General features: G+C 35.3%; 6 protein-coding genes across 6 annotated transcripts; 4 read left to right on the top strand and 2 right to left on the bottom strand.

Moving 5' to 3' along the window:
• Window positions 1–875: 875 nt before the first annotated feature.
• On the top strand, window positions 876–2,670 carry PHYBLDRAFT_149138 (hypothetical protein; the record flags this gene model as incomplete). Its single annotated transcript, XM_018432221.1, has 2 exons — window positions 876–1,104; window positions 1,175–2,670. The coding sequence occupies 2 exons, from the start codon at window positions 876–878 to the stop codon at window positions 2,668–2,670; spliced, it is 1,725 nt and encodes a 574-aa protein (XP_018288010.1).
• Window positions 2,671–4,188: 1,518 nt separating this feature from the next.
• Window positions 4,189–4,668, bottom strand: PHYBLDRAFT_60295 (hypothetical protein; the record flags this gene model as incomplete). The annotated part of the gene is made up of 3 exons (XM_018440623.1): window positions 4,189–4,439; window positions 4,499–4,543; window positions 4,569–4,668. The coding sequence occupies 3 exons, from the start codon at window positions 4,666–4,668 to the stop codon at window positions 4,189–4,191; spliced, it is 396 nt and encodes a 131-aa protein (XP_018288009.1).
• Window positions 4,669–8,342: 3,674 nt separating this feature from the next.
• Window positions 8,343–8,537, top strand: PHYBLDRAFT_104250 (basic-leucine zipper transcription factor; the record flags this gene model as incomplete). The annotated part of the gene is made up of 1 exon (XM_018427831.1): window positions 8,343–8,537. A coding segment is annotated over one exon (195 nt), but the record flags the coding sequence as incomplete, so codon positions are not given.
• Window positions 8,538–11,037: 2,500 nt separating this feature from the next.
• On the top strand, window positions 11,038–12,627 carry PHYBLDRAFT_156082 (hypothetical protein; the record flags this gene model as incomplete). The annotated part of the gene is made up of 3 exons (XM_018433462.1): window positions 11,038–11,280; window positions 11,378–12,410; window positions 12,596–12,627. The coding sequence occupies 3 exons, from the start codon at window positions 11,038–11,040 to the stop codon at window positions 12,625–12,627; spliced, it is 1,308 nt and encodes a 435-aa protein (XP_018288007.1).
• A 425-nt stretch (window positions 12,628–13,052) lies between these two features.
• PHYBLDRAFT_182693 (hypothetical protein) lies at window positions 13,053–14,006 on the bottom strand (the record flags this gene model as incomplete). Its single annotated transcript, XM_018438661.1, has 3 exons — window positions 13,053–13,622; window positions 13,680–13,789; window positions 13,931–14,006. 3 exons carry the CDS (start codon window positions 14,004–14,006, stop codon window positions 13,140–13,142), a joined length of 669 nt encoding a protein of 222 aa, XP_018288006.1. The 3' UTR covers window positions 13,053–13,139.
• A 923-nt stretch (window positions 14,007–14,929) lies between these two features.
• On the top strand, window positions 14,930–17,060 carry PHYBLDRAFT_171982 (hypothetical protein; the record flags this gene model as incomplete). The annotated part of the gene is made up of 6 exons (XM_018436709.1): window positions 14,930–15,089; window positions 15,637–15,981; window positions 16,044–16,322; window positions 16,393–16,689; window positions 16,756–16,858; window positions 16,925–17,060. The coding sequence occupies 6 exons, from the start codon at window positions 14,930–14,932 to the stop codon at window positions 17,058–17,060; spliced, it is 1,320 nt and encodes a 439-aa protein (XP_018288005.1).
• Between the last annotated feature and the right edge of the window lie 902 nt (window positions 17,061–17,962).

Raw genomic sequence — 17,962 nt, 5'->3', positions numbered from 1 at the left:
CAAGAACCTTTTGAATGAACCAATTTTTTTCTTTTTACTTTTATTTTAGCTATAAACTTTTTCTTCTTCTTCTTTTGTTTTTCGCAGTCATGAAAATACTTTTTCTTTTTGTTACTATTACTGTTACTCTTGGTATTTATTTAGCTGCAAGAAGATGTTAATGAATAAATGAATAGATGGCAGAAAGCACGCAATAAGTTGAACATCTTGTTTTTTGTTTTTTTTTTGTTTTTTTTTTTGGGGATTTATAGTATAAATAATTAAGAATAATAATAGCAAGAGCGAGAACAAGAACAAATCGTAACTGAGAGAAATTGAAATTCAAATCACGGTTATTCTTTTGTGTTTTATATATATATAGAAATAATTTTCTTGGTTCATTCTCTTTTGATGGTCGAATTAAATGGCGCTTATATACTATGAAGAAGCCAAAGAATATACATATAAAATAAAAAAGACAAAAAAAAATAAAAAAAATACGATCTTATTTTTCAAATGGCGTGAAATATGGCGTATAAAAAATTTGAATAGAAGAATAGAAGGAAAAAAAAAAATTTAAAAAAAAAAAACACCACTGAATTTCATTTCATTTCATTTAATTTTTTAATTTTATTTCATAAAATCATATATATATATATATATCATTCTTCTCTCTTTACTTCTTCTACTTTTCAATACTTGTTCTTTTTATTATTATTATTAATTTCAAATTATATTTAAATATATAAATATTTTTATATCTATATTTTATATTATTACTATTGTTTTTGTTGGCTGCAATTGACAGCATAACTTGCTTTTATTTTTGATTTTTTTTTTAAAAAAAATTAATCTTAATCTTGACAAATATCAACAATCGTAACCATAACAACAAAATGATTCCTATTCCTCAACAACCAATTCAAACTATGGTGAATGCAATTCGCAAGACAAACGAACTCAGAATCGACCTCACCACTGATGAAATCGTCCTTCTTGGTGAAGCTGATGAATCGGCAGGAAAACTGCTCCAAGGATCCCTGCTCTTGACCCTTGCAGAACCCATCAAAGTCAAATCAATCTGTCTAAAGTTTTCTGGAAAGATGAAAGTATCATGGTCTGAAGGTAAAGAAATGATTTTTCTTTTCTTTAAAGAAAAAGAAAAAAAAGATACTCATATAAAAATTATTATTAGGCGTAGGTCATCATCAACATTATCACAAACAAGAACGAACTATCCTTCAACACAAATGGCAATTCGTACCTGTAGCTGGTGTAGCTCCAAAGAAAACTTATACCCTTGCCGCAGGTCACCACAAGTGGGACTTTGAACTCAACCTGCCAGGTGACCTTCCCGAATCGCTCGAAACAGAAGGCGGTAGAGTGTCTTATGGCCTCAAGGCTGTCATTGAACGAACAGCCTTTGTGCACAACATGGTCAAAAAGCGATCCATCAGAATCATTCGTTGCATGCTCCCATCAGAATTCGGTCTCTCCCAAACCCTCGAGATCCACAACACCTGGGCTGAAAAGATGGTCTATGACATTGCTTTACCCTCAAAAGTGTATGCCAATGGTGAAAACATCCCAATCTCATTCAATATCTTACCCTTGGCCAGCCAACTACGAGTCAGATTCCTAACCGCATTCCTAAAAGAATACTGTACTTATACTGCAAACGACTATTCCAAGACAGACACTCGCATGGTTGGAACCGAACGTATCAATCAACCTTTCCACGAACAAGACACCCAAACATCTGCCTCAACCATAACACCACAAGCAGCAGCAGCGGCAGCGGCAGACGCAGCAGCACTTTTGGCAGCAACAGGAACAGCATCACCGAGTCAATATAATGGATATTGGACAAAGGTAGTCGACTTAAAAGTCCCAGACGCCTCTCCTCTCGTGTTTTGTGATGCTGACAATGCAATGATCCGCATCCGTCACAAACTCAAGTTTGTCATCTCTCTTGTCAATGCCGACGGTCACTACTCTGAGCTACGATGCTCTGTACCGATCATCATTATCGACTCTTTTGCTCAACAGGCTGAAATCAGCAACCTGCCTGCATACGACCAATCCTGGCGCTCAGTCCCTTATGACCCCAGTGTATGGGATGCGCTTCGATCAGGCTCTGGCTCATTCTCAGGCTCGACACCTTTACCACCACTGCAACCATTACAGCAAACACAACCACTATCCATCAATACTCAAGCAAATACATCATCACCATTATCATCATCATTCTCAGCTTCTGCTGCCTTTAATCCTCATCATTCTCGTATTCCGTCTGTCGATCAAGAACGCCAACCGATTACAATCTCTGGACGTACACGCGCACTCTCAATTGCCTCTAATTCTCTGCTGTCCTCCACTCCACCAAGCACCTCTTTGGCAGCCACGGATATTCCCATCAAAGGAAGAACAGCCGGAATGGGCAGTGGTGGGATGGGAGGAATGAGTGGATCTGGAGGAGGGATGGGAGGAATGGGAGGATTCAGACGATTTGATCCAGGTATGGACATGACCTCGGCTAGTCCAGTTAGTCCAGTAAGCATGTGGTGGCAAGGCATGGATCTCTCCAGGGTTCCATCGTATCGCACTGCTGTTCAATTTGCACCTGCCAATGTTTCATCTTCTTTACCCACTTACGACTCTCTTGAAACATCACCCCACCCATCTCGTTAAAGAAGAAAAAGAAATATAGAAGAAAGACAAAACAAAACAAAACAAAACGATCAGATCAGGTCAGGTCAGATCAGAAGATGAAGACCAAATTAACATACTTCTTTTTCTCTTAAAACACATTCACAGCTCTCAATCATTTACACATTCATTTCCATTTCCATTTATATTTTCTTTATTACTTTACTTATATTATGCATCCCACTCACCCTTTCTTTCTTATCTTCATTTTACACCTCCTGAAAAATTAACCTCGTTTCATTTGACTTTTTAAAATCCTTCCCTTTTCTTCAACCTTTATCCAAAACACATTTTGTTTTTTTTTTAAAAAAAAATTGCTCATTTCATCTCCCAGCTCTATTCTTTTTTATCATTCATTTATTAAACGTTGCATTCAACTATTTTTTTAATCATTCATTCATGCATTTACTTTTAATTCAATTTGTCATTAAAAGATTCACAAGATGAAGCGAAACAAAAAGCTAGGCACAGTATTTGAAAAAGTTTGAATATCGAAATTGAAAAAAATTGATTTTTTTTATTGTTTTATTATTTATTTTCTGAAAATCATAATAAGCTAAATTATTGCTATTTTAAAGGAGTGGACTTGTAGTTTTACCTATAAACAAAGTATACATGAGTTTCATTTCTTTTAAATAAAAATGTTTATAAGAGAAGCAAGTGCCGCACACACACACACACAATGTTATATGTGATAATAATAAATGTTTATATATTATCGCTCACTCAGACATTGCGTTTGAATTTTCCCCAGCTTCTGGGGCACAAGGGTGGGTCCGCCTCTTACCAACGACAAGAGGTGCCCCTGCGTGATTCCCCAGAATAAGACAGCCACGCCTGGCATTATTCATCAGTGTGAACGATGACACATAACATATATCCTTGTGTATGCGTAGGCCTCTTCTTTCTCACTTTTAAGCAAAATAAATTTGATAATTACCTTGTGGTTCTTAATATCCCGGCATTGTTTGCGTACGTATGTATTTGTATGTTCATAAGAGTAAGAGTAAGAGTAAGAGTGAGGGTATGTAAGAAAGAAGGAAAAACAAAAGAGAAATTCTTAACTCTCTTTTGTCTTCCTTTTTGTAGACAACCAGGGTAGGGGTTTAGAGAGAGAGAGAGAGAAAAAAATTATGGAGTTTTTATTTTTTATCTTTAATAAGAGAGAAAAAAAAATTTATTGGCAAACACGTCACAATTTTTTTTCCCAAAAAATAAAATAGAAAATGACAGTCAAAAACCAGAAAAAAAAAGACAGTACCAGTCTGACTTTTTTTTTTGGAACACAGTTTTTGAACTTGAGATTGAGACAAATTAGGAAATGCTTTAGACGAATCAAAATGTAATTTTAGACAATAGGCTTACCTTTTGTCGACGTAACGAAAATGGGATTTGAACAAAGAAATTAGCTTGGACAAGGTAGACATTTAATCAGACATCTTACCTATATGTCTAAATGTCTCAAAGAGACAAACTAATTTAGATACAATTATCTAATTTTTATTGCTGTAGTTCTTGATGTGGCTGTTGCTGTGGTAATTGCTGCTTGTTTGCTTGCTTGCTTGCCTGCTTGTCTTTAGCAGATCTTTGGAAAGCGGTTAGACTTTTGAATTTTGTATTTTTATTTCTGAGCAAGCACTCAGGTTTATTAAGAACATCTTGAGCTGTTAGATTCCGGAAAACATTATATATAGTGCATACTCGCCACACCGAGAATTGAATACAGGTCGAAAAGAGATATTCAAGTTGTGCTTATTTTATAAAAGAACATTTGAACTTTTTGATGATTTAAAATTGTCCTTTTTTTTACTGGCTTGTAAAGCCGGTAATACACTGTGCCAGCGAGATGTTAATGCTGCAAAAAATATTATGACAATTACATTTTGATTCCCCTCTCTCCTGACCACGATGACTTTTGCTGGTACTTCCATCTCCAAACACAAACAAACTCTGAGTTGTAGCTTCCACAATCCATGCCATTTGGCGAGCTCACTGGATCTCTGTCTTGGACAAACAGTCCTTCCTTCCTGGTGTGATAGCAGCCAAGGCACTTGTGGTGGTAGGGCACTTCTTGAAGTAATTTTTTCTCCTAGTCTCCTTTTACCTTTTTCCTCTCATATATATTTTGTAATACAAATATTCAGGCATATTAAGCCAGTCGCTCACTGCTTTGCACTGTAGCCGACCAACAAATACAAGAAATAAAATAAAAAAAATAAAAAAATAAACTTTTTTTTGAAAGAAGGTCAATCGTCATTTCAACTACTTTAACGGAGTTGATTTTAAGAGTTCCTTTTCAGTAAAGAGGACCAAAGTAAATGAAGTCTTACATCTACTTTACACATCTCTTGTATCCTTTCATCGCTGATACGTACATCTCCAAAAAAAACGAAGAGGAAGAATGTGTGACTATTTTCATATGCATGTGACTAATAGAGCTATAGACTATGAAAAAAAGCAAAAAGTAAACAAAAAAGGACGCAAAAAAACAGAAAAAGATGAGCGACAACGATGCGAAACCTTATTTACCATCAACAACTACAATTCTGTTAATGCTAATAGCTCATTAGCTTATATATAACTCTCATCATGTTCTTGCAGAAATGAGTTTGTCAGAACATTGCGCATTAAAGATCAATTTTCTATTTTTCTCATTCAAACTGACGCTTGATGTTGATTCGCGCATCCTTTTAACAGCAACTCATGATAGAAAGCAAGAGTTTTTAGCCCAGGAAACAGAATACAAACGCGTTTAAAAATTGTAAAAGTATTAAACATACTTGATATATATACGTGCAGCCGATGTCTGATTGATTTTTTTAGAAATATAATAGAGTTTTGACTATTACAAGAATAATAGCAGAGCTTTTTTATAATGATACCAAAGAGTGTATGTATTTTTTAATATTGAACAATATAGGATACACCAGAACAGCAAAAGAAAGTTTTATAAAAGCACAATTTTATTTTATAGAATTTAGTAAAGACTTTCATAAGGAAATCACCATTTCAAGACATCTGCTTTACAGGCTTAATAGTTGCTTTCTTCTTTGAGCCTCGATCTTTCAAAGCTATTTGCACCCATATATATATATATATTTAAAGAATGTGCAAACGAACTGTAGATAAATAAATGAATATATTTATACAAATTGCAATGCTTTGTCTAAAGATGTATAGGCTATCAGACCACAATAGATAAGATTAATACTGTGTCTGTCCTTAACATTCAAGCTATAATAAAAGACGAGAGTTTGGCTTCATTACTGATTACACAGCTTTTTGAGATGAAAAGAAAAGAAAAACCAAAAATATAATGAAAAAGACAGGGGGAATAATCATAATATGAGATTACTATATATACAAATACTTTCTTTCATTTTCGGTAGATTATTTCACTAGCAATGATTTGCTGCCACTGTGTTTGTAGATAATGACAATTGACGTTGTACTGTCTTTAATTAAATACACGCCTTTTTATTTTATTTTATTTTATTTTTATTCAACTTTCACACGGCCAATTTTGGTTATGTACTTTGGATTACAAAGAAATGTACAATAGATAGAGAATAATGATAATATATACATGTATCTTTGTATTATCAGCTTTGTTCCCTTTGTTAATTGAATCGAATGAAATGTATCTTAAGGTCAGTAATCAAGATCTCAACTTTAAAGCTATACAGTATACAGTATAACTATTATATTAAATGTAACAAAACCATCACCATCATAAGCAGAAGTGCATCGATCACTATTTTATTTTATTTATTTTTCAAAATAATAATAGTAGTAGTAATTCATCAGTAGATATGTATTACAGTAGATAACAAAGCAAACCAAATATAAAATAAAAGGCACGGAATAATTAATTATTATACTTATGAGTATGATTATTATGATTCTATGTTTTTCTAGGTGGAGTTATTGAGTATAGAAATAAAAAGGCAAATTCTAATCGGTGTTTCTTAATGCTTACCAATATACCTCCAATCAGAACTTTGGGGAATGGAAGTACAATACCCACGACACACAACACAATACAACTCAATACCGCATCGAGCTGTGGCGAACGTTTGGTGTTAGATACGCAAGAAAATGACGACTTTAGTTTTTCATTTTTTTCCATGGTGATTAAAAAAAAAAGAAGTAAATCTGAATATGTATATCTTAAAGGGTTCATCTCATTTGTTGCTTAGAAACCAGATAGATAGCATATCAACTGATCATATAAGGGCTGTTTCTTTAACGTTTACTCTTTTGTAAACTAAAAAACAGGTCATTGATTACACTAAACCAAAGTAATAGCCATAATAATAATAATAATAATCATAATAGTAACACTGACAGTAATCATGGTAATTATGGTAATAAATGTCAGTTGTGAGATATTTACTTATTCCCTTTTACTCTTCTTTCTTTATCATCTCTATCATCTTTATCAGCTTTATCATATTTCTTTTAATTGCTAAATAAATAGAAACTCGATGATGATGATGATGTGTTACTTTTGGACAAAACGTATTGAGCCCAGCTAGAAAAATAAAATAAAATACACCGGGCACATGATAATATCTGAGCTTCTTCTTCCCCTTCCCCTTCCCCTTCTTCTTTTAACACACGCTCACGCTCACGCTCACGCTCACTCTTACTCTTACTCTTACTCTTACTCTTACATTTGCACTTGCGCTTGCACTTGTACTTGTACTCTGCAAACCACACGTATTATAAAAAAACTATATTTCATAAAAGGTTACCAATAGATAGAGAAAGAAAGCAAAGCAAAGAAAAGAAAAGAAAAGAAAAGAAAAGCCTTGACTCTTTTACTTACAGTTCTTTTGTTTCCTTTCTTTACTTCTATCTATCTATCTATATATTTATTTATTTTTTTGAGGATTTTTATTTTTGCTAGTAATCTATAAACAGTGTACTTAAACGGTTTACTTCCTTCATATACATATCTGTGAATTATGAATAAAAATACAGCAAGGTCTTCAAACCAAAGCAACACCGAAAATATTATCAGCAATCTCCAAAAATCTAAAACTATCTCTAACCCCGAGAATACTGGCCAAATCACACCCTATCCTGAATCAAAATCTTCTTTTAACCATACACATCAATCAAACTTGAACCAGAAAGACCCTGTCAAAAATCACCTGGATCTGAGTGAGAAACGCAAATGGGATGCATCATTTACACCAGAAGAACAAGCAGAAGCATCTTCTAATATTATCAAAGCACAAAGTAATAATAACGTATTTCGCCTATTAATAATATTTTATTATATTTTATTGCTATCAAACACACACACACATACACACACACACACACACACACTAATGTTAATGATAACATTTCTTCAATCTTTGTATTAGATGTACAGGACACAGAGCAAAATAATGGTAATTCTTTTTTTTTAATAAAATTAAACTCTTTTTCTCTACCTCTCTAAAGCTTGTAATTCTCATGATTTATTTATGTATATACTTTAATTTAAACTATAGAAGCACATATTACAAAATCACCAACAGAAGAACTCTATTCGGATGTAAGAAACATACATGAATCTATTCAATTTTATTTCTTATTCGCCTTTAATTAATTCTTTACTTTACCTGACTTCATTATAGTCAGATAAAAGTCTGCTAGACGTGAAGCGTAAAGTTCAAAACCGTGTTGCGCAAAGAGCTTTTCGGGAAAGAAAAGAAAATTATGTGAATGAACTAAAACAGAAGCTAAGGGAGGTACAAGACAACCACGTACTAGGCACCAGACAAATCTTTTACGAAAACGAAAACCTTCGGTCGATCATACGTTACCTCGAATCCGAGAATCACGCCTTAAAAAGAGTCGGTTATTCCGAGTCCTTGGCTGAACCTGTCTTCAATTATACATCCACCACCCCTTTTATTCAAAATGATCCTTTATTACTTCAACGTAGTACAGAAAAAACAACAACAGCAACGATGACAACGCCAAAGACAACGGGAAAAACGACAAGCCTACCTCCGTTATTACCGACCCTTCCGGTTCATATTGCCTCCAGGCCTATTCATCTGCACCAGCATTTAGCCACAGCTACTAGCCAAGGTAATCCGGGACCTACCACATTTGATCCGATCCAGTTCCCCATAACAAACCATCGGTCGGTCTCGGCTATAGAAAAGTCAATTAATCAACACAACACAAACACCTTTTCGTGGAGAAGTAAAGGGCCTCAATATGTGTTTGACATTTCGACGCCTGCAATGATACGTAAAAAAAGACATCCTGATATGACAAGTACAACTCCTCAACCCTCAACAACGTCACACAAAGACCCGCCTTATTCTTCTTCTTGTTTAAATAATCCAAACCATTTACCCAGTAACCATAGTATAGGTCAACTCGAGAATGAACTTTTTGATTGTCACATTGACGCAGAATGTCAGTCTTTTTGTGTTATGTTACAAGAGCAAGTACTCCGCAGTGCACTTGATAGACTATTGTCTGAGCCAATTTTTGACACTACGACTGGTGCCTTAAATCCCACTATATCAAATAAACCAGGTTCTATTATGTTCACACCAGATTCACAGACACTTGGCCTTGACTTTGACTTTTCCTTTGGGCTTGGGTTTAATACTGGTTTCGGACAGCAGGCCAGACCATTTGATCAATCATCGGATGTAAACAATTGCTGTCAAAGTGATAGACGTCTTTTGTCTTGTTCAGAAATATGGCAAAGAATGCACACCCACCCTCATTTCAAGAAGTTTACGGCCAGTCAATTGTGTGAGGCGGTCAAGGCAAAGGTCGAGTGGACAGATCATGGACCGGTCTTGGATGAACTAGAGATGGAGTGTATTCTACAAAAAGAATATACAATAAAATAACCGCTTAGTATAATGGTAGCCACGACAAGCCACGACAAGCACGTTAATATTTTGTTTACTAATTGAGCCCATGTGTGTGTTGGGGAAAACAATCTACTTGTATAATTCTCACTGTATATTGATTGACTTGACAAATGGCTGTACCAAAGGGTGGTAATGGTGAATTTAAATAATTTACAGGTCTACAGTCAACATTGCTGTTATTATGTTATATATAAATTTGCTCAAGTTAACATTGATTACCATATAACCAAATTTTAATTTTCGCTTTCATTTTTCTCAAATCGACATCCTCCTGTAATAATCGGTCTGGATTTTAAGCGGAAAAACACCATAAATCAGCTTAACCGAGATTTGAAGTGACATGAGAAACACTCCGATTATCCACCTTTTTCATTTGTATTACAATTTGTATTACTTTAATTCTTTTAACAACAACAAAATGAGAATATTTGCTATTCAATTTTTCATTTCTTATCAAGATTAATAAAGAGCATATAGACTTTCAATTCGATTTTATTCAATCCAATTCAATAATCAGATCATCTCTCTCTCTCTCTCTCTCTCTCTCTCTTTGCCCCACAGTGTCTTAATTATGGAGTGGAGCTGAATATTTATCAGCTATAAAGATATATATAAAATAGCTTTGTTTCTCAAGGTAAAATGCGGGGAAAGCGGTGTTATATAAATACAAATACAAATTATTTTTATTTTATATAGATACTGTGGGTAAACTCGATGGGAAGAAAAAGGAAAGAAAGGGAAATAAAGAAAAAAAAAAAGAAAGATACTTAAAAAATGCCTATGCTACATTCTGAGGGAACCCTTGTCCTATTATGTCATGTTCAGGGTTCTAATTCTTTTTTGTTTCCTATTTTTATTTCGACCCTGTCAATGTTGTACACACACATAGATACACGTTTAACACAATACATTATATAATTTTATATAGCTTTATATACGTTGGTATATTGGCCTATTAGCCTATTGGCCTATTGGTCTATATGTTTTGACGTGTTCCTGTGGGTTTAAGTAAGGTCAAGAAAATATATATTTGTACGTAGAGGGGGCCAGCCAAAAAATAAATATTAAACTAAAACATATTATGAATCGTGTACCTAATATAAAATATAAATACAGTCTAAAGGGTTTCACATCACTATAACCTCTTCTTATCTTTATATGGAAGAATGAGCGACTGTTTATCTCTGGTGGTTCTTCTCTTTGAGTTATTATTAATACGCCGATATAAATAAGCCATATATACATACAATGTATAATGTATAATATTATATATATACAACCACATCAGAAACATGAAAATATAAATAAATAAAATCCCTTGGATTATAAAATAATTATTCTCCTCCTCCTCCTTACCATTTCCTTTCTCTTTCTCTCTCTTTATCTTATAAATTCAAATCAAAGCAAGTCAAATCAAGTCAAATCAAGCTAAAGAATATAATTACAAATGCTTAAAGGGGTAAAGAGTAAATTCACTACACCTTTGAACCAGGTTATCCTACTTGGCTTCATTTGTCTCTGCTGTCCAGGAATGTTCAATGCTTTGTCAGGTCTTGGTGCAGGTGGTTCAATGAGCTCAAACGTTTCCTTGGTCGATTCCTCAAATGGTGCACTCTATGGCTGTTTTGCTATCGTTGGTTTCTTTGCTGGCTCAGTTACTAACACTATTGGTGTAAAAGCCACCTTGACTGTAAGTAATACCACTAATACATATCTCTGTCTATTATGTTCAACATCACTCACACTATTCCCTTTTTCTATTATATATATATCTCTACCTAAATCAGATCGGCTCGATCGGATACGCACTCTACTCGGCAGCATTTTGGGTCTATGATGCAAAACAGATCTCCGGATTTGTCATTGCAGCAGGAGCAATACTTGGCTGTTGTGCCGGTGTATTCTGGTCTGCCCAGGGTGCTATAATGATGTCTTATCCCGAAGAAAAAAACAAGGGCAAATACGTTGCTGTCTTTTGGGCCTTGTTCAATTTCGGTGGCATTCTTGGCTCAGTCATTGCCCTCGGATTGAATCTCAAAAACCAGGCAGGCGGCGTATCTACAGGAACCTACACCGCTTTCGTTGTCGTCATGTTGATCGGCGTCGTCGTCTCTCTTGGCCTGGCTAATCCAGCCAATGTCGTCCGCCCAGACGGAACCAAGATCGCCATAGCCAAATCGGCCCACTGGACCAGCGAACTAAAAGGTGCACTGATGATCTGGAAAGAGTGGCGCATGATGGCCCTGATTCCTGCTTTCTTGGCCTCAAACTGGTTCTATGCCTACCAGTTCCGCATCAATGCCATCTACTTTGATCCCTCTACGCGTGCACTCAACGACCTGATGTACTGGGCCTTTCAGATCGTCGGCTCAATCCTCCTCGGCTTCTTGCTCGACTGCCAAGCAATGAGTCGCAGAGGACGCGGACTTGTTGGTCTGGCCATCATATTTGCAATCGTCATGGCCGTTTGGGCCGGCGGATTTGCCTTCCAGCTCACGTTTGACAACGACTTTAGCACACCCATTCATTGGGATCATCCCAATTTCGGCGGTCCGTTCGTTCTCTTTTTACTCTACGGTCTTTCTGATTCACTCTATCAGTCCTACATGTACTGGCTCATGGGTGCCATGTCTAACGATCCAAACCTACTGGCTCGCTACGCCGGCTTTTACAAGGCTGTCCAGTCTGCAGGGGCTGCTATTGCCTTTGGTATCGATGCAGTCGATATCCCTTTACGCTGGGAATGTCTCATCTGCTGGATGCTTGTGTTTGTCTCGTTCCCCCTCATTCTCTTGGTTGCCAACAAGGTCACCGAGACAAGTATTGTCGAACCAGAGCTTGAATTCCAAACAACCAAAGATACCATCAGCAGCAACTTTACGGATGAAAAGACTTTTGAAAAGCAAATCATTTACTAATCCTTTTTGATTTCTTTAAATCTTCTTCTTCTTCTTTTACTACTACTATTTTTTTATTTGTGTGTGTATGGATACCCATCTTGAAAGACAAAAGCAAAATCAATCAGTCAGTCAATTAATTGATTAATTCATTTATCTATTCATTTATTTATTTCTTCAAACCCTTTATCCATATCTTTATTTTCCTTTCTTGTTTTTATATGTGTATATACATATTAGTATTTTACTGAAATTTTTCTTCTTCTTTTGTATATCTGTACAGTTGTATTTCTTTATTCGTTATTCTATCTGTATTATACCATGTTCTTCTTTATTTATTCATTTGCTTATTTCTCTATATCTCATTTATTTATTTCTTGGCAGCAATTTCTGTAATAAAAATAAAAATAACATACTCTTCAAATAAGAAACAAACAAACAAAAATGAAGGCTAAATAAGTCTGGACTATCTCGGTAGTATCAAGACCAACCATGTTAGTCTTCCTCTCTATCTCTCCCTCTCCTTGAAGCGCACAGATATTTGTGGATCCAGGGTCAAGAATTTAGGATAGCATAATTATTGTTTTTTTTTCTTCAAGCTGTGAATTACTCCTGATTCTTCTTCTTGTATATTGTAGATTCTTCAAGGCTGTTAAACTGACTCGGGGGCAGGACCAGTGTCTTCTTGGATGTGACTCATTGAGTTGTGGATCTCAATAACATTCCCAAGATCTTTATTATCATGCAATACAACACACGTTACGCCGGTATTGCCATGGTTTCCAGCCGGAACAACCGTATCATCCTTTGATATGTATCCAAGTTCATTTACCCACCAGTGGGTCAGTGTTCGAAGTGGGCCACCGTGAGTTACAACAAGAATATTCGTTTCTTTGGCAGCCCTGGCTTCTTCTGTTATTTCTTGAAAAGTAGTGCAAATACGCTGACGAAATTCGGCTTCCGTTTCACCACCGGCCGCCTTGACGTGGTTATCGGAAGATTGAAGAGAACGGTTGTAACCACGGAACGCAGCACGGATCGATTGTCCCTCTAGCTTGCCAAAACCACGTTCACGAAGGCCGTCTAGATAAACTGTCTGGAGACCAGGGTGGTGTGCTGTAATAGCTGCCGCAGTCTAATCAGACACACCAAATCAATCATTGACATTCTATACACATATATTGATCTTTACTTGATGGCACCGGGTTAAAGAACTACAGTAAACTTTATCAATCTTTTCAGTAGAAAGACGTTCACCAACTCGATCAGCCTGACTCAAGCCACATGTATTAAGAGTTGTATCTATATATACATATACATATACATATGTATTATATTATTTTAAATCAATTAATATATCCTTCTTGCGTTTGTATGTATGCGTGTGTGTGTTTGTGTTGTTGAGCAAGCAAGCGAAGGAGAAAATGAGAAAACAAAGCTTACCAGTGTGGCCTTGAAGCCACTTTTCGACATTTGCATCTGTATTTCCATGGCGTACTAATGTAATTCGTAATGTCATTGCTTTGATAAACAAGTGGTACCTTCTTTTTTTTACACTTAATACCAGTGAAACAGTAAATGTCGTGACGGGCTTAAAAAATGAAGAATGAAAAAAAAAACTAGTCAATAAAAGGAATTGGAAAACGGCAAAGACTAGACTCCTTATTGTGTTTTCCAAGAATAAGCATCTTGCTAAATTCATTGAATCTCATCTACTTCATCTACTTTGTCACACACAAACACAGACACACATTCAAGTGAAACTGTTTACTAATTTTCAGATAATTTATTTTTCTATTATTCTCTTTCTCTCTCTCCTTCGAGTGATGAGTAAAGACTGGACTGTTTCTTCTAGTGTACCTTTCAAAGAACCTGTTTGTACGCAAACTCAACAAGAAGTTATTCTAGCTCTATTGGGAGTCCAGTACATCACGGACACCGAGATTGAATGATTTAGAGTATCTGACATAAGGGTTACAGGACTTCCAGGTTTTGTGCAACTATTTATCCTTGGTCTTATTAATCAGATAGTATTGATTTTGTTCAACCATATTGATCAAATTGCCCTTTTCGCTTCTTGAGGAAAGAAGATTCAATATCTCTCCATTCTTTAATGATAGTATATGATGTACTTTGGAGGTATATCATTCTTTTGAGAAATGTTAGTGAGTGGCCCATTTCTAATAATACCATCAACCATTCTTTTTTGATAATCTGAAAGCTGCCTTTGATTGGTTAAGAATGTCTATATTTTGCTTGTTGATCTGGTCATAAAAAAGAAAGAAGAGACGCCGTATAACAAATAGACGGAGTCCTGAAAGCGCGTACCAGCCTGTCCAGCTAAGGTATTTAGTCAATAGCCCATTGTCTTTATCCCATTCCGCTTGTAATTATTTAGAATATGTTTGCAATAACTGTAATATTTTTTGGAATAGGGATGTCATGGCAGCAAAAATAAATAAACATGTTCTATATTTACAGGAAATTTGGAGTGGCAATGGTAGGTCAGAAATGTTCAACCCTCAACCAAGACCAACAATACAACAACACAATAAACGTGGTTGCTCCTCACTCCGGTGGGCAAACTTAAGGATGCTTATAGGTAAAGAACATTTAAGTCATTTTTACCTTGTCTCAACGAAGTCCCCTTTCTATCCCAATCTTTATTCTTCTGTGTCTTAATTCTCTTTTTTGTTTGTCCAAAAAAGGTAAGCAAGTTGTCTAAAAATTAATTTTCATTCGTCCAAACCCCCCCCCCAACATCGTCTCAATCTCAAGCAAGAAACGTTGTATTCTACTCCCGCACTTGTATGTATTCGGCAAAATCTCCCTAAATATTCTTACCTTTTTCTATGTTGAAAAAAAAAAGACCTGACTTAGGCAAATTAGTAAAGTTTTGTCTTTTACAAATAAAACCAACATAAAACACAGAATTGTGATGAGGAGGTCTGGACCATCGTTAAGAAGTAGTAGAAGATGAAAAATATAAAGCTGTCGAAATTACCTGTGGCCCAACCCCATGTCACTGGTTGGGTTAGCAGCATCTCATATTCATTGTTAATGGTTGACAAAGTCCACTACACCCCGTGTAAAAATTATGGAACAAAGTTATGAACCGGGGTGTGAATAAAGTTTAATAAAAACTAAAGGAACCTGGTTCTCAACCGGATTCAGGACTAGACGCTTAATCTACTCTTTTACATTCCAACATCAGATGAACATAACTCGTAATAAAGCAATTTGCACTTTATTTTGTGAAGATTACAGCGAGGAAAACGTAGCAAGACTGTCAAAAAAGATAGAAGAACTTGGTTCTTTCGATGTGTGCTATGAAAATGATCCCGTACGGCCTGTTCTGGTGAATTTAAATGCGATTCGCAATGATCCCGTAAATTATAAGCTTTATGTAACTGAAGAAGCACCTGAAGAATTACCCGAAAGCCCTATGGAAACAGAAGGCGTCATGGAAATAGAAGAAGCAACATTTGAACTTTGTAAGCACAAAAAGATTATATATTTTATTCGTCATATTTTGGCACTAACATGGTAAATACAGCTTCAGATCAACAAGCAGTTATGTTTATAAATGAGGTTTATAAGGCTATTGACCCTCATAACGAAGCTCTATATATCTATAAAGAAGTTAGCATCAAAGATGTTTACGATTCGGTTATTCCAAAAGCTCGACATATGAACAAGAAATCCGAGATTGCATTTGCAACTTGGTGCTCTAAGAGAAAAGTCAGTTTTATGGATGTGCAATTCACAAGAAAAAGAAGTAGAGAGGCCAATCGAAGGTATAGAAAAGTTTATGTAATGAACAATGAGCACAGAGGTAATACACTATTGGTTTTATTAAATAAAGTGCCATTATTTATTTATTAATTCCTTATTTGTTTTTTTAGATAATCTTATAAAAAACATTGTTACTTCTATTCCACGCTATCAAACGCATATAAACTCGTTAAAGAATCAAGAATGCACCATTATTGGGTACGCTAGGAGATCTTTTGATCCTAGTGAGAGAAGAAAGAAAAAGAGATCTTTAAGTGCCATGGTGCAAGACTTAAAAGAAAGGTCTATGTGTGACCTGGTCTTTGTGTCATGGTCTTGCTCGCATGCCGATACCTTTGCCTCAAGAGATGTGCCTGACCGTGGTAGTTTGATAAATAGTATGGGAGGTGTGGATGGAGATACTCAATGTAATACACAACTTATTTTAAAATATGTCAATATATATTAACAGCTAATGATTATCTCTTTATTAGCAATGATCTCTCATATAAATGCATCGGGAAAAGACATTTGCCTTGTAGCCATCGATTTCAAGGGATTGTCTACGAACACAGATGATTTGCAAAACCTTTTCAAGTAAGTTTAAATTATGCCCACACAAACCATACTTTAACTACACTTCTAATCTTTTTCTTTTGCCAGTACCCACAAAAATCTAGCAGCAGTAATAATTGACACATTACATCTTGACCACACATTCCATGAGTTCAAGAGAGAGGCTGTTTTGAATGACCCAACAATTCTATCGCCTTTTGCTATTAAATTACAAACCAGTTGAAATATTCAAAGGAAACTAAGTACTTCGTTAATATTTCATATTTTTTATTAAGGTTATTTTATAGTTATGCAATAGCCTAGTTTTACTCATGCATATATATATATATATAATATTGATATCAAGTCATTCATTTTTCTTTTAAAAAAATAGTATAAACGATTTAAGGTACTTAGATAATTCACATAATCGTAAGTGAGGCATCTAGAATTTGTTACGAGTTAATATCTTCAATAAAGGAAAACCTAAATGCTACGAGAGTGTTATCAATTAAAGAGAGAGAAATACGATTGTTTATAACTATTAATGTTCCAATTCCCGTTGTACAATGGTTATCATACATTGTATAAATTCCAGGTTTACAAGTGTCTGGAATGCAACAGCTCCAAAGATTGGCATCATGAAAAAGTGATTAGTAAGTAAGAGCTAGAGTCTGATTTTGGAGTTTGTACTTCTCTCATTTGTGATGTATATACCACAGTGACAACTAAAACCGACATAAATATAAGCTAGCTTATTTGGCTTGTTTATCAAATAAATTCTTTCTTTAGAAAAATTAAATAGAGAGCTTGTTAACAGGGTCGATTAATGCCATTCACCAGCGTACGATGGAATTGAAAGAAAAATTACTTTTCATAATAATTTATTCGATTCCGAATTGATATATTTGTCAATTCCCTAGACAATTCCTTCGTACGCTGGTGAATGGCATTAAAGAGCTTATTGAAGTGGTGCAAGTTTCCCGAATTTCAGGGTTCTATGCTTTTTGAGAGTGAAAAAATCGGATATTTTGATCAACATTCGAGTAATTGTAATATAATAAACCTCAAAGAGGTGGATCACAATGTGTCTCACCAGGTTACTTAAAGCCAACAAAACAACATTGCTTATTTGATTCAATTTTT

This window comes from Phycomyces blakesleeanus (assembly GCF_001638985.1).
Source record: "Phycomyces blakesleeanus NRRL 1555(-) unplaced genomic scaffold PHYBLscaffold_20, whole genome shotgun sequence".
In the NCBI taxonomy this organism is placed as follows: domain Eukaryota; kingdom Fungi; phylum Mucoromycota; class Mucoromycetes; order Mucorales; family Phycomycetaceae; genus Phycomyces; species Phycomyces blakesleeanus.
The sequence above is the reverse complement of the archived record's forward strand: the minus strand, read 5'-3'. Positions and strand labels throughout refer to the sequence as shown.